This window comes from Nyctereutes procyonoides, unplaced genomic scaffold (assembly GCF_905146905.1).
Source record: "Nyctereutes procyonoides isolate TBG_1078 unplaced genomic scaffold, NYPRO_anot_genome, whole genome shotgun sequence".
In the NCBI taxonomy this organism is placed as follows: Eukaryota; Metazoa; Chordata; class Mammalia; order Carnivora; family Canidae; genus Nyctereutes; species Nyctereutes procyonoides.
This window is the reverse complement of record NW_026575020.1, coordinates 57,587,575-57,602,767: the sequence shown is the minus strand read 5'-3', so window position 1 is coordinate 57,602,767 and position 15,193 is coordinate 57,587,575. Positions and strand designations below refer to the sequence as shown.

General features: G+C 60.1%; 2 protein-coding genes across 2 annotated transcripts in view; one reads left to right on the top strand and one right to left on the bottom strand.

Moving 5' to 3' along the window:
* DNAH17 (dynein axonemal heavy chain 17) overlaps positions 1 to 10,685 on the top strand; it is a 95,255-nt gene extending 84,570 nt beyond the window's left edge. The window contains exons 71-80 of the mRNA XM_055333969.1: positions 782 to 930; positions 1,938 to 2,065; positions 2,241 to 2,468; positions 3,444 to 3,635; positions 6,111 to 6,290; positions 6,600 to 6,782; positions 7,380 to 7,562; positions 7,818 to 7,961; positions 8,389 to 8,614; positions 9,634 to 10,685. Coding sequence (XP_055189944.1) covers positions 782 to 930; positions 1,938 to 2,065; positions 2,241 to 2,468; positions 3,444 to 3,635; positions 6,111 to 6,290; positions 6,600 to 6,782; positions 7,380 to 7,562; positions 7,818 to 7,961; positions 8,389 to 8,614; positions 9,634 to 9,881 — 1,861 coding nt within the window. The 3' untranslated portion in view covers positions 9,882 to 10,685. The remainder of the gene's footprint in view (positions 1 to 781; positions 931 to 1,937; positions 2,066 to 2,240; positions 2,469 to 3,443; positions 3,636 to 6,110; positions 6,291 to 6,599; positions 6,783 to 7,379; positions 7,563 to 7,817; positions 7,962 to 8,388; positions 8,615 to 9,633) is intronic.
* PGS1 (phosphatidylglycerophosphate synthase 1) overlaps positions 9,173 to 15,193 on the bottom strand; it is a 44,133-nt gene continuing 38,112 nt past the window's right edge. Inside the window, exons 10-11 of the mRNA XM_055313745.1 lie at positions 13,367 to 13,518; positions 9,173 to 9,726 (exon numbers count right to left, since the gene is read on the bottom strand). Coding sequence (XP_055169720.1) covers positions 13,399 to 13,518 — 120 coding nt within the window. The 3' untranslated portion in view covers positions 9,173 to 9,726; positions 13,367 to 13,398. The remainder of the gene's footprint in view (positions 9,727 to 13,366; positions 13,519 to 15,193) is intronic.

Genomic DNA, 15,193 nt, shown 5'->3' with positions numbered 1-15,193 from the left:
AGGGACATAGGGCACTCGCTGCACAGACCACCGAGGCAGGAAGCACCTGCTCCCCCCGCACACCCTTCCCTGGCAAAGAGGAAAGCCCCCGAAAAGACGGCCTTCGGGCCTGAGACTTGCTTTGCTTGAGAAAATCCACCAAGAGGGGCACACGGCTGGCTTGGCCAGACGAGCATGTAACTTGATCTCAGGCGGCGTGAGTCTGAGCCCCACATTGCGTGTAGAGATTACTTAGAAATAAAATCTTTAAGGGGAGCCTGGGTGGCATAGTTGGTTAAGCGACTCTTGATTTCGGCTCAGGTCACGATCTCAGGGTCATGAGAGGCCTGCGTCAGGCTCTGCACTCAGTGGGGAGTCTGCTTGGGATTCTCTCTCCCTCTCTTGCTGAGCTTCCCCCGCCCCCCCCCCCCCCCCGCTTGCATGTGGGCTATCTCCCTCTCTCTAAAATTAATAAATCTTGGGACGCTTGGGTGGCTCAGTGGTTGAATGTCTGCCTTTGGCTCAGGGCATGATCACCCACCCTGGGATTGAGTCCCGCATCAGGCTCCCTGTGGGAACCTGCCTCCCTCTGCTCTTCTGTGTCTCTTAAGAATAAATAAAAATCTTTAAAAAAATAAAAATAAAATAAAATTAATAAATCTTTAAAAAATAAAAATAAAATATTAAAAAATATAATAAGTAAAAGAAAAGAAAGCCCATCAAGGAAAGGGCCCTTCCCCCTGGGGTCCCAGCCCACCGTGTCCCCCTTGCCTTCGGGTCTAATCAAGCGCATCTCCCTCAGGAACTTCGTGGAGGAGAAGATGGGCAGCAAGTTCGTGGAGGGTCGGAGCGTCGAGTTCTCCAAGTCCTACGAGGAGAGCAGCCCCTCTACTCCGATCTTCTTCATCCTTTCCCCGGGCGTTGACCCCCTGAAGGACGTGGAAGCCCTGGGTAAGTGTCGCCGGCCAGGCAGGGCTCAGAAAGGAGCGGCCACAGCACCGCTAGCCGGGGAGTGCACCTCAGAGCCCCAGTGGGGTGCCCTACACACCCGCTAGGACAGCTCTTGGCAGAAACCGGGAAACTGGTGAGCACAGGAGGGGTAAGCAGAAACCAGAGTCCTCGGCGTTGCCCGCGGGCCCGGGAGAGGGCGCCATGCGTGGAAGGCAGGCCGTCACCTTGTGACCCAGCAATCCCACAGCTGGTAGCGTTCCAAGAATGCAAACAGGGGTTACTTTTTTTTTTTTTTTAAGATTTTATTCATTTATTCATGAGAGACACAGAGAGCGAGGCAGAGAGAGAGACAGGCAGAGGGAGAAGCAGGCTCTCTGCGGGGAGCCTGATGCGGGACTCGATCCCAGGATTGCAGGATCATGCCCTAAGCCGAAGGCAGACGCTCAACCTCTGAGCCCCCCAGGCGCCCCGTAAACAGGTGTTCAAGAGCGTCCTTCACAGGGCTGTCCATTGACAATAGCCGAAAGGCAGATAAAAGCCAATGTCCATCAACTGGTGAGTGGCTAATCCCACCGTGGTAGAGCCACGCGATGGGACGGTGCCCGGACATCAGAATGAGGTGCCCACACGCACGGCCACATGGGCAGACCAGAAAACACTGTGCTGAGAGGGATCCCAGCCAAACACGAAGGCCCCACGGTACACAGGTCCGTGTATCTAGAACACCCAGAGGTGAATCCTTAGACACAGAGCAGGTGGCCAGGGGCCACAGGGAGACGCTGGGGCGGGGCATCCTGCTGGGGTGACGGGAAAGTGCTGGAACCAATATGGTCCACGTGTTAAATGTCATTGAACTGAACACTTTAAGATGGGTTTTAAATTGGCAGATTTGATGTTACGTGTTTTTTACGACAATACCAAACAAAGCAGCAGGGGGGATCCCCCGGGTGGAGGGCCGAGCCGCGGCCTCTGTCAGCAGCCCCACACTCTTCTGTCCTTTCCTTCAGGAAAAAAGCTGGGATTTACCATAGACAACGGGAAACTGCACAACGTGTCCCTGGGGCAGGGGCAGGAGGTGGTGGCCGAGGACGCTCTGGACATGGCTGCGGAGATGGGACACTGGGTCATTCTGCAGGTGCGGGGGACAGGCCTGCAGGCTGGAGGTCTGGGATTCACTGAGCAGAACTGACTCCCAGGCTGCAGTGGCTCGGCGGCAGCGCTCCCAGGGAGGGGCGGACAGCGGGCACTGCCCGGAGCCCTGCCGGGGAGGGGAGGGACGTGCGGGCACTAAGCCCCAGCCTTGGCCACAGAACATCCACCTGGTGGCGCGGTGGCTGGGCACCCTGGACAAGAAGGTGGAGCGCTACAGCCTGGGCAGCCACGAGGACTACCGCGTGTTCATCAGCGCCGAGCCCGCCCCCAGCCCCGAGTCCCACATCATCCCCCAGGGCATCCTGGAAAACGCCATCAAAATCACCAACGAGCCGCCCACGGGCATGCACGCGAACCTGCACAAGGCTCTGGACCTCTTCACCCAGGTGAGGCGGCCTCCCCCTCTGGGCCCGTGTCCCTGGGGAGGCCCCCGGGCCGAGCGCCCTCGGGTCACAAAGAGACCCTCGGGGCCCGCACTGCCGGGGGCAGGCTCTGAACCCTGAGGACGGCTCCACGCTGGTCCTCGCCGCTCCGTGCCGCCCGCAGTGCACGCACGCACACCCCTCGTGCCAGAGTCCGCGTGTCCCTGGAAGACTGAGGCACGCAGTGTGAAATGTGCTCGAGTTAGAGCTTTAAAAACACAAGTGCGTATTTTTAATCCATCTCAGGACCTGCGAGTTCGCACAGGTAAATGCAGTGCGGGTCCTGGGTTAGTGGGAGCCCCGCAGGAAGGGGCCCGGCTCTGGGGAGTGCTGTGGACGGGGCTGTGGTGCCTCCTCCCAGGGGTGCTCCTCTCTGGCAGTGCCCTGTGGGCCCCCACCTCCTTCAGGGGGGCAGCTCCCGAGGCCCACGCCTCGCTCCCCGTCACACCACCACCTTGCGCGCTGTCCCCTGGGCGGCCCTGCCCCTCCTGCAAGCTCCTAGCATCTACCTTCGTTCTCTCGGCATCTGATCTGTTCTGCACCAGAACCTTCTGGTGCACACAGGTACGTCCCAAGTGGAGTCTACAACCTCTTAAATGAAGACACCCACCCCGTCTGAGGACACCTACAAAGATCTGGTTACGGAGCACGTTGGCCAAGAACGCACAGCTCGCCACGGCTCCTAGAGAGTCTGGGCTACTGTCCGGTGCTCGCTGTGAGGAGCGCTGACCACTGCCGAGGGACAGCACTTCTCGTTTAAGAAATCCCGGGATGTCCTGTGCTTGGGAATATTTTAACAATAGAACTGCGTTTTCTGAAATAAGTCAGGACCAGAGAGCATTCTCTCCCCTGCCCCGGGGCCGCCCCCTCGCCCCTCCCACCCCCAGCAAGGCAGCTGGCAGGGGCGGGACGCGGGTCCCAGCCTGTGCCCTCCCGCAGGACACCCTGGAGATGTGCAGCAAGGAGACTGAGTTCAAGTGCATCCTCTTCGCCCTGTGCTACTTCCATGCCGTGGTGGCCGAGAGGCGCAAGTTTGGGGCTCAGGGCTGGAACAGGTCGTACCCGTTCAACAATGGGGACCTCACCATCTCCATCAACGTGCTCTACAACTACCTGGAGGCCAACACCAAGGTAGGGTGCCTGTGCCCGGCAGGGTCCTCCGCCCACGCGTCCGCCCCCGACAACGCCTTGTGCTTAGGAAGCACACAGGAGTCCTAGGCCCAGGAAAACCCAAAAGCAAGAGGCCCCAAGACCTCCAGCAGGCTAACTTAACGACTGTTGCCCGGTCCCTCTCGGAATCTGACTCCCAGAGAGCCTGGGGCAGACACAGCCCCACCACTGTGACCCCCCGGGCGGCCCATGAGCCTCTGCTCCTCCTCACTGGGCCCTGAATCCGCAGTGACAGGACGGCGGCACGGCGCCTGTGACACCCGATGGGGCGGGTGGCGGGAGGGCCAGTCAGCGAGAGCAGGCAGCACCACGGTCGCTAACAGTGCTGGGGGCCAGGGCCCTGGGCTTGAAGCCCAGCTCTGCCTCTCACTAGCTGAGACCTCCCGGACACCTGGCCTCAAGTTTTGGGGTCCAGGTGAGGAAAGTGCCCTGCCAGGCCCAGGGCTGCTGGTCTCAGGACACCCACCTGTTTCCTGCGCTGCCCTAAAAAGTTCAAGAGCTGGGAGGAGGCGAGAGAGACCTGGGCCGGCGAGCACAGCCCTGCCCACCCACCCCTCCCTGGCCCTCCCTGCAGGCGGCCGAGAAGGCCTGCCGACCCCTGAGGACCAACCCCACCGCTCCCTGGGCCCCTAGCATGCTGCCGTCACCCAACTCTGAGCCCGGCACATGGTTCACAGGCTCAGTTCCCCCCAGAGGAGGCAGGAGGGCAGAAGGACCAGCGGGCAGCTATCCCGGGGAAGGGGCGCTGGTGTCCACCTGCAGGTGGGAGGACGGAGGGCAGGTGGGGGGGTCCACTCCCCCCATCCCCGAGGAACAGATGCCAGGGAGCAGCCGTGAAGGAGTGTGGTTAGAAACTTTTCTGGGGAGATTTGTGTGGGACAGTCGTGCTAGAGCTTTTTGAAGATATTTATTCAGACGCTCACCCATTGTCCACATACACAAGCCCAGGTCGGTGGGAAACTGCTCGAGAACGTGAGCTTCAGCGACCGGCAGGACAGGAGTAAACGACACACATGGGTCCTGCAAGCAGGGACCCTGCCTCCGTCTGAGTTCACGGCCTCGACCACATAAGTGACTGCCTGTGAGGACATGGTCCACATCCCACGGTTCTGTCCCTCCAACTGAGGGGTCGCCCAGAGCTCCCCACACCCAAGCACAGACCTGACTCAGGCAACTCTCGGGGGGGGGGGGGGGGGCGGGCGCTGCCCGGTCCCTGACGAGCGCTCCGGGACTCCGTCAGCACCTGCCTGTCAGCACCACGGCCCCCGCCCCGTAGGGAAGGCAGGGAAGGGCGGCCCCAGGGGCCAGAGGGGCCTGTGCCCAGCCCGCCTCTCCGAGGAAGTGAGCCGTCCCCGAAGCAAACAGGTAAAATGCAGAAAAAGCAGCTCAGCACATACCCAGGACAACCAGGCAGAGGACAGAATTTAAGTCACAAAATGACAATTTAGGGAATATTAACATTTTGAGCAAAATTCAAGAGACCAAATGAAGCAGCTGCTAAAATGCCCAAGTTCATTCCTCAATAAATAGCATCAGGAGGCCACCCGCCTGCACCGCCCAGGGCAGGAGCAGGACCAGCCACGCACGCACAGCGTCCAAACTGCGTAAGCTGCGTGCCCGACTGCGAGAGCTCGGTGCAGACGAAGAGAGAAATACCTTACTAATGCGTTGTACGCCGACCATCTGTTGAAACACCCTTACGTGGCTGCTCCCAAATTTGAAATTCCACGGGTGACTGCGTGTGTGGCTCCCGCGGGGCGGCCCACCCGGCCCATGAGCGGGCCTCAGACGGCGGTGGTGGAGAGCCGAGGGCCCAGCTGGGCGCGGGGTCAGGCGGCCGCGCTCCGGGCGCCCACGATGCTGCCCATGCCACACGGCCCTGCAGGCACGCAGCTGCACGGGGCTGCTGGGAATCGGGCGACAAGCAAGGAGACGCGGAGCCAGGCAAGCTCAGCGGGACCAGAAGATCGGCCCACCGGATGGAGACATCGTGAAGGTGTGACCGGCGGGACTCCGCGGCCAACAGAAATGGTGGCCGACCGTCAACACCCAGTCTCCGTGGAGTGAAAGGGCTTTGGCCAGGCGGCTGGCACAGAGTCACGGGTGACTGCTCGCTTCCGAGCAGGGATGACAGGAGGCCCACGCAAGGGAGCTAACGGGGGCTGCAGGGTGGGCCTGGAGGTCACGCTCCCTGTCCTAGCAGAGGCCAGGCTGCAGGTGAAGGGGAGCAGGGGGCAGCCCTCGCCAGAGGAGCCAGAGGCGCCAGAGGCAGGAGAGCGCCAAGGAGGCTCCAGCTGCCGAGTAGGACGCTGGCGGACAGGGGAGGAAGGCGAGCCTTGGACAGTGGGCCAGGCGGCAGCTGGGGTGACAGCTGACCGTGGGTTCTTAGACCCCAAAGGGGTGGGGGCACTTGTAACCACTTCCGTCCGTCCTTAGGTACCCTGGGACGACCTCCGCTACCTGTTTGGAGAAATCATGTACGGCGGCCACATCACGGATGACTGGGACCGCCGGCTCTGCAGGACGTACTTGGGAGAGTATGTCCGGGCAGAGATGCTGGAGGGCGAGATCCTGCTGGCCCCGGGCTTTCAGATCCCCCCCAACCTGGATTACAAGGTGAGGGGGGCTCTCGGGGACAGGAGCTCATCCTGCAGCTCCAGGGCCAGCCTGGCGTCACAGAGGATGGGTAACCGAGCAAGAGGCCAGCAAAATGAGAGGCGGTCGGAACAGCCTCTGGGGAGGAGGCGTGGGGACCTTCGCATGGCCGGGGGGCAGCCAGCGAGGGGCTTAGAGAACTAGTGGGGGTCGAACAGAGGGCAAGACGTGGACGGGACGCTCCGGTCAGAAATGGTTCAGGACAGTAGACACGGGTTCCGCGTGCACAGCTCCACACCGGCAGCCTGCTCACCGGCCGCCCCTTTGCAGGGCTACCACGAGTACATCGACGAGAACCTGCCCCCCGAGAGTCCCTATCTGTACGGCCTGCACCCCAATGCAGAGATTGGCTTCCTGACAGTCACGTCAGAGAAGCTGTTCCGTACTGTCCTGGAAATGCAGCCCAAAGAGACCGACTCAGGAGCGGGCACCGGCGTATCTCGAGAGGAAAAGGCAGGAGCCTTAATCCCCAGCCCGGGGCAGGCATAGGGTGGGGCCCAGGACCCCCAGACACCGGGGTCAGCCCCACAGCCTAGACCATCAGAACAGTCCCTCCCCATGAGCCTGAAGACCACAGAGGGCTCGTCCAAGCAGAAAAACTCTAGTGCAGAGCTTTTAATCCGTCCTCACGGTCTGGGTTCCTGTGCGGTCTCATGCGGTCTCAACACCTTGAGGCAGGTCAGGACATTCTGGACAAGTTCGCAGCCAGCTGGGTACTGGGCTCACCGAAAAAGACCCTCAGTGCTGGGAGGCCTCGGGACCCTTTCTTGGTCTAAGGACTGAAACCCGTGCACCCGGGAATGTCTGAGGGTGCCAGGCTGGGCGGATGGCGGCTGCCATGGCCTCAGTCCCACAGCCTTGGCGACAGGACCAGGATAGTCACAGCCTGTTGGGCAAGATCCCCTCCTCTTGCCAGACACGTGGCCGCACCTCCCTGACCCTGATTCTCAGGTGACTCCACTGCCCTCTGCTCCGGGAGCCCTCGCCGTGGACGTCTGGGTGGTGGGCAGGTGCGGGCAGTGACACAGCCTCTTGGGGACTGATGTCCAGGTGAAAGCCGTGCTGGAGGAGATCCTGGAGAAGGTCCCGGAGATGTTCAACATGGCTGAGATCATGGCCAAGGCGGCCGAGAAGACCCCCTATGTGGTGGTGGCCTTCCAGGAGTGCGAGAGAATGAACATCCTGACCAACGAGATGCGCCGCTCACTGAAGGAGCTAAGCCTGGGGCTGAAGGTGACAGCACACAGGTCACTCGGGACCCAGGGACACGGTGGAGGGGGCGAGCGGGCCGCTGCAAGCTGACCCCCCACCTCAGCTGGGTCCTGGGCGCCGTGGGACTGTCTCCCCCTCTGGGTTCCCTGGTTGGAGGGCGCACCCCCAGGCTCTGTCAGCCTCCTCTCGACTCGACCTCCGACGGCGTGGACGGGGTGGGAGAAAGCAGGCGCAGGGCACTGCCTGGGCCCCCAGCGCCCCCTCCGTGTCTCTTAGGGAGAGCTGACCATCACGACCGACATGGAAGACCTGTCCATGGCGCTGTTCTACGACACCGTGCCCGACCCGTGGGTGGCCCGGGCCTACCCCTCCATGATGGGCCTGGCGGCCTGGTATGCAGACCTGCTGCTCCGCATCAGGGTAAGGACAGTCTCCCCAGGCGTCACAGCAGATGCCCCCCCGCAACCCCCGGGCCGGCAGGACCACGGTGGTGAAGAGGGAGCGTGTGTCCCCGCCAGAAGCCTAGAGGCCCCCACCAGCCTGGCCTTTGTCAGAGCAGGGCCGGAAGGGCTGGCCCACGCCACACAGACGCCCGGCAATGCAGGCGCTTCCTGCAGGAGGGAGGAAAGGGCGGCGGAGGCGGGAGCAGTTTCCATCACGGACAGGCCCTCTCAGACGGAGCCCGAAGCGCCGGGGCGCCCGTCAGGGGAGCGGCTTGGTCACAGCCTCCTCTGGGCCCCCGAGTCCTTGTGCCCTAGTGTGAGGCCCTCTCGAGGCCCTCCCCTCCCCATCCCCTCATTCATGGAGCGGGTGGGTACCAGGCTCTGCTGAGGCGCGTTTCCACCAGGAGCTCGAGGCCTGGACGACGGACTTCGCCCTGCCCACCACCGTGTGGCTGGCCGGCTTCTTCAACCCCCAGTCCTTCCTCACGGCCATCATGCAGTCCATGGCCAGGAAGAACGAGTGGCCACTGGACAAGATGTGTCTGTCTGTGGAAGTGACCAAAAAGAACCGGGAGGACATGACGGCACCGCCCCGAGAGGGCTCCTATGTGTACGGGCTCTTCATGGAAGGTAACGACGGTGCCGGTCTGAGAAAGCCTCCAGAGCCTGACCTGCTGGGCTGGGGACAGGGACAAGCTGAGGGGGCGGGTGGGAGAAGCACACAGAAGGGGCGCGTCAGCTCAAGGCTTGACGCTGGTGGAGGCGGTGGCGCGACTCAGAGAATGTGCCCAGTCTGGGGACAGAACACGCCACACCGGGCAACCAGGTTGCTCTGCTTGGCCAGAAACAGCAGGTGTGTCCTCAGGTGTGAGCACCTGTCTCGGGGCGATGAGGGCTCCAGGAGCAGGAAGCCTGGGGCAGACGGATGTCTAGGGGCGCCAGCGCTCCTGCCCCCCACACCCCCACCGTGGCCCGGCCAAGCAGTAGCGGGGAGGGGGACTCCCGCCCCTCACCCCCATCCTGCAGAGGCCTGTTCCCTCAGACCCGCTGAGCTGAGCGACAGCTTTTCCACCACAAACCGTCCCACTCAGGGACTGACGCCAACCCCTTACCTGTGGGGGTGTCAGGGCTTAGCCAGCAAGCGCTCAGGGCTCCCCAGTCCCCACGTCAGAGACAAGCACAGCAGAGGCCGCTCCCCGTGTTTATTTTGGAATGACAGACAGGAAACACAAACACCATTAACAGGGTGAGTAAAAACGATAGCAGTCTGGTTAAAGGCAAATCAAAGATCCGTGTGCACGTGCATATATGCTCGCGGGCGCTGCGCGTGCACACAGGCTGGACGATGCACACCTCCTGTGACTTTCAGCCGCAACCACCGCTTCCTGCCCCTGAGGCTGAGGAGGCTAACGGACAGGTTCTGAAGACACCACACATGTACACGGTGTCCCCGAGAGCTTGAGGCAGAGCTGTCCCTCAGAGGCACACAGTGGGGCCCCAGCACCCTCTCCGGGTCCTCTGCCCACAGCCCCCCCCCCACAAGCCGCTCCTGCGCAGGTCCAGCCCCTGGCGTCCCCCCCCCCAGCTGGCCCTGGCTCGCCGCTGGCAGGGCCCCATGGCCACGCTGACCTCGCCGTGCCGTCCTGCAGGAGCTCGCTGGGACACCCAGACCGGAGTCATCGCCGAAGCCAGGCTGAAGGAGCTGACGCCAGCCATGCCCGTCATCTTCATCAAAGCCATCCCTGTGGACCGCATGGAGACCAAGAACATCTATGAGTGTCCCGTGTACAAAACACGCATCCGCGGCCCCACCTACGTCTGGACCTTTAACCTCAAGACCAAAGAGAAGGCAGCCAAATGGATCCTGGCGGCCGTGGCCCTGCTCTTACAGGTCTAGTGCAGCTGGCACCCCGGGTCCCCGGGCCACGTCCGAACCACAATTTCAAGATGACGTTAGAAACTCAGACTTGCCACTGCTACCTATTCTCACAGGAACTGACGGTTACTTTTTGTTCCCCTAAGTAAGCCAGGCACTTTAGAGCACGTCAACGTGGACGGGCCAGAGGGTGGGGCGGTGTGGAAGAGGGGGCGCGCGGCCCAGATTAAAACAGTGAAGTCACGTAGTTGTGCTTGTCTGATTCTCTGGAGCCGCCTCTGGCTCAGTACCTGGCAGCCATCAGGGGCCCGGGGCGGGGAGGCCCCCCAGGAGCCCAACCCGCAGCCCCCGCAGCCCGGAGGTCAGGCGGGCATACCCTTTCCCACAAGCAGCTCGGAGGTGTGGGTTCAGCAGCCGCGGCCTCCGGCCTGATGCCACAAGGAGAGGCCCGCCGGGAGGGTCTGGGGAGGGGCCGGGGCGGTCCGCAGCCATGGGTGCCCTTCCCCAAAGACAGAGAACCTTTCTTGATTCAGACCAAGCCTCCTCTCTCCCTGTCCCTGACACACCACTCCAGAAGTGACTTTGCCACTCAAACACCTACTTTCTGAGCATGTGCACACAGAAAAACGAACCTGGTTCCTGGGACGACCTTAACGTGTGTCCTTGGGAGGTCACAGGCTTGTGTCCACAATAAGTTCCCTTTCAGGAGGCGTGGCACCTTCCCTTCCTCCTGCCCCATGGCCCCCACATCCCTAGTTGGGGGATCCCCTGCCACACCCCGACTGTGGCCGAGGGTCCTGACCTCCCCAGGGGCCACGCAGTGCAGCAGGGATGGGAGGGCCGCCCCCACCCCCACCCCACGCCACCTGGACAAGCCCCTCCGCCTGTATTCCCGACTTGATGAGGAAAAGCGCCCCAAGCACACACCGCCCGCTGCACCACGGTGCTGGTCCCCAGGCTGCCCTGGGACGACCAGGGGACACCTTGGGCCCTCCTTGTGGCCATTTCAGCCAAGTGAATGGGCTGCCGTTGGGGACTGGCCGGGGTGGTGGCGCACAGTCAAGGGAAGGGAGTGATGAGCCAGGAAACTGGGGGAACAGGGAAGGCAGGCGGCAGGGCCCGCAAGCTCCAGGGGAAGCTTGACATCCCTGGTGTTCTCAGGCTCACACACAGAGCGCAGGGCCCTCCAGGAACATCCCGCCTCCAGCTAAGGTTTAATATGATCCTGAAGTTTTGTGAGAACTGTTTTCCAAGTAGTCTCACTGAAGCCCCAAGACCTAACTGTGAGAGTAACAATCTGGTGGGGCTCACAAAAAGAGAAGGAAAAACACCCCTCAAATCCTCAGGGAGCCCAGGCTCCAGCAGCCTTGGGGGCTGCCCAGCAGGAAGGCGGGGTTCCTGCCCTGGGCCCTGGGCAGCCCCCCTGCTGGCCAGGAGGGGTCGCTGCTGTCCGTCCCTGTCCGTCCCGTCGGAGCCACTCCTGCCCCCTCGTCCTGCCCGCAGCCAGCAGGCAACTCACTTGTAATCCCCGGTAATAACCACAAAACAGGAAGGCTTTCCAATTTTGCCTGTAGAGCCTGAAATAAAACAGCAATTTCTTCTGCACCTCCCAACTTTCCAAGAGGTGATTCACCTTTGGGTTGCAATCCAGTGACGGGGGCCCCAGGGTGCTGTGGGGGGTGGAGCCCCTGCCTCCTGGGTGGCCGCCGGGGCTGGGGGAGAGCGCGTGTGGGGAGGGCCCAGGACCGGCTGGAGGTGGTTAGCAGAGACAAAGGGAGCAGCTGAGCATGGAGGGCACAGGCCTCGATTGCTCAAGCTGGGCTATGGCACAATGTTGACTCTGGTCCCACAGAGTCTACAAGAATGTCAACGCTGTTTACCGAAAGCCTCTCTCCAAACAGAAACCCGGTGCCCTGGCACATTCTTCTGGCTTCTCTAGCCTAATTGTCCCACAGGACAATTTAATAACTGGTTTGAAGGCAAACAGCGTTAACTGATGTGCTGCTGCCCCAGAGCAGTGTAGACACGGCCACCGCTCCACCCAATTCCCAACCATTGAAGCCTGCAGATCTGCTGGCCCTGGCGGGGGGCTGGAGATGCTGGAGGGCCCCGTGCACACAGCCAGGCTGTGCAGACAGGCCGGCCACACCTTCCAGAGCCCTGAAGGGGACCAGCAGCCACAGCCCTCAGGACGGAGCCACGTGAGCCACGTGAAGTGGCTTCCGGGAATGTGCCTGCCAGGGAGGAAAGCAATCTCTCTCCCGACAAAGGATGGGCCAGCCATACCCTGGGGCCAAAGGCCTTCTCTCAGGAAGATCTTTCTCTGTGCAAGGTTCAGCACCTGGAGATATTGAGATTGGCGGGAAGGTTTTGAAATCTGCTTCTGGAGACAGAGGGCGGTGGGGCAGCATGCTATGTGTTCTGAAGATGCCCTCCTGTGAGAAGGTGGCACAAACCAGGTTTTAAGCAGATCCAATAAACAAGAGGTTTGTTCTTCAACAAAAAAAATCACAAAGGAAAAAAAGGAGGGGATCCCACAGATGAAAAGAGACTTAGGTGACGTGTCACCATATATCATCACAAGGTCTGGACCTTATCTGGAACCTCAAGTCAAATACGTGGGAAATTTTTCATAAAATAAGAAATATTATAAGGCAATTGAACCCTTGAACACGTTTGGGGTATTTGTTGACACTAAGGGACTCTGGCTAAGGTTTCAGTCAGGTGTGATACCAGAATAACGTGGACGGCAGGAGAGGTTTACGAGACTTTATACTGGGAGAGGGTGCCGATATACGCGTATCCTCTAGAAATACGGACCAGTACGTAAAGATCAGAGCAAACAGGTGAGAGAGTCAAAGGAGGCTGCTGAGGGGCAAGAGAGGCAGGAGACTGCTGCGGGGTCAGGGGTCTAGCATCGCCTTCCTCTACAACTATACGTGATCTGAATAAAATTAAAAGTAATGAAAATATGGAGGGAAAACTAAAAGATGACATTAAATACAATTCTGTTTTAATGAGAGAAGCCTGGCACCAGCACCCAAGGAAGGAAGCCCCTGCCGCACACCCCGTGCTCTTGCCTCAGAGCCCCCGCACCCAGGAGTCAGGAGGTGGGTCCCATCTGGGGCCCTCTGGGCGCGAGGGCAGGGTCGCTCTGGGGAGGCACCGCCTCCACTGGCAGGCGCACCCTGCCCGGCCTCCAGGCGACGGCCCAGCCAAGCAGCAGCCCAGGGCCACCCCGCTCCGTGCCTCTGTGGGCCACAGCTAGAGGCTCCGGGCACCCAGTGGCAGGCTCCTCCCGGGAGGGCAGTGTCCTGTCACCGAGTGTCCCTCCTGCTCGCACTGCCCTAAGCCCCCTGCTCTGTGGTGCCGGCCCAAGCCGCGGTGCTGCCTCATCTACTCCAGGCCTGGAAAACTTCAATGACAACCATGGTGACCCGCGGAACAGAGCTCCCGGGTCCTGGGAACACTGCCCTCCCCGCTAGGACGGAAGCCCCCTGACCTACATGTGGCCTCACAAGGCAGCACCTGTTCATCCTCAGAAGAAGTTCTTAATCAGCGGAGTCACCATCTTCACCCACAACTTCACCTGCCGACTCGGCTGCTCGAAGGTGGAGGAAGACACCACACCTGAGCGTAGGTAGAGCTGCTCCTGCTCCTGAGGGAGAGAAACAAACAGGCATTAGGGTCTCCCACAGCGCCAGGTGACTCAGCCCGTCCACCACCAATTCACACGTAGAGCCAGCCCGGGCACTGGGGCACTCGGGTACAAGGTGCCAGGGTGCTGCAGTACCCAGGCCCTGGGGTGCTGGGATGCCAGGGTGCTTGGGTGCTGGGATGCCCGGTCACTGGGGTGCTGGGATGCCCAGTCACTGGGGTGCTTAGGATGCTGGGGCACTGAGATGCCTGGGCCCTGGGGTGTTGTGGTGCCTGGTGCTGGGATGCCGGGGCACTGGGGTGCCTGGGTGCCTAGCTGAGGCACAAGGGAGCCAGGCAGGGGAGGCAGGCCTGCGAGCCACCCCATCAAACCTGCCCTAGCAGCAAGCTAAGAAGCTCATGTCTCTATGCTTTTAAGACCAAGATGTGCATGGAACAGGGGACGTGGAATGGAAGTCGAGCTGGCAGAGAGAGGATTTACAAGTTCACCCTCACTAAATGAGGTCATGCAACTTAAAGACACATTCGTGAAATGAGGGAGTAGCTCTTTTCTCAAGTTGGCAAAACGTTCTGTCACAGGGTGACCCCGAGCCGCCAGACCAGGGAGCCAGGCGTTCCCATGCACTCTGCGGCTGGAGATGGGGTCACGGCTTCTTCCCAGAGACCAACTTGGCAACAGGTATCAAAGCCTCAAGAAGCTCCAGTTGGGGATCCCTGGGTGGCGCAGCGGTTTGGCACCTGCCTTTGGCCCAGGGCATGATCCTGGAGACCCGGGATCGAATCCCACGTCAGGCTCCTGGTACATGGAGCCTGCTTCTCCCTCTGCCTGTGTCTCTGCCTCTCTCTCTCTCTGACTATTATAAATAATAAATAAAAATTTTAAAAAAATCAAAAAAAAAAAAAAAAAAAAGAAGCTCCACTTGTAGGAATTTATCCCAGAATGAAAAGCTATGCTTTCAAGACTTCTGTGTGCTGCTATCTATCACAGCGACATTTATAACAGGGAAAAACTGGAAACCACCTAAATGTCCACCACAACTAATTAAATAAATAAATCCGTATGACAAACCAGCCTGCACCACAAGATAATCATGTTCTAGAAAAACGACACGGAGAATACAACCCTAATTTCATTAAGAAAGAAGAGACAAGTCATGCCCTGTCACACAGAACAAGAGGGAATCCTCAGGATGACTTCAGTGATGGCTCTGAATGGAGGTACAGGCGTCTTCCAATTTTTCTTAATTTTTACAATGAATGTTTACATTTAAAAACACTCATATTCTCTTAAACTGTGCTTAGAATCTTTGAGAGGAAATACTCTTTTAAACAAACACCCTACAAGTCCTGTGTTTCCATTTATAAGGTATTTGATGAAGAAGTCAGAAAGTGATCCCACTTGTTCCCACCACACAGGGCTGAGAGGGCGATCCCTCTCTGGATCTCTGCATCACTTTGTCCAGAAAATACCGACTATCCCACACCATTATGAAGACCCAACAGAATGGCCTGGGAAACGGCCTGGGGTGGTGGGCCCAGGAGCACCAGAGGGGGGGGCACGGAGATGGTACCGCCCTGTCCCGCCCCAGGAGCAGGGTGTGCTCTTCCCTGGGGGCAGGGACCACCCAGCAGGAACAGGGGACAGCAGACACCTGGCCTTGCAGAACACTACGGGA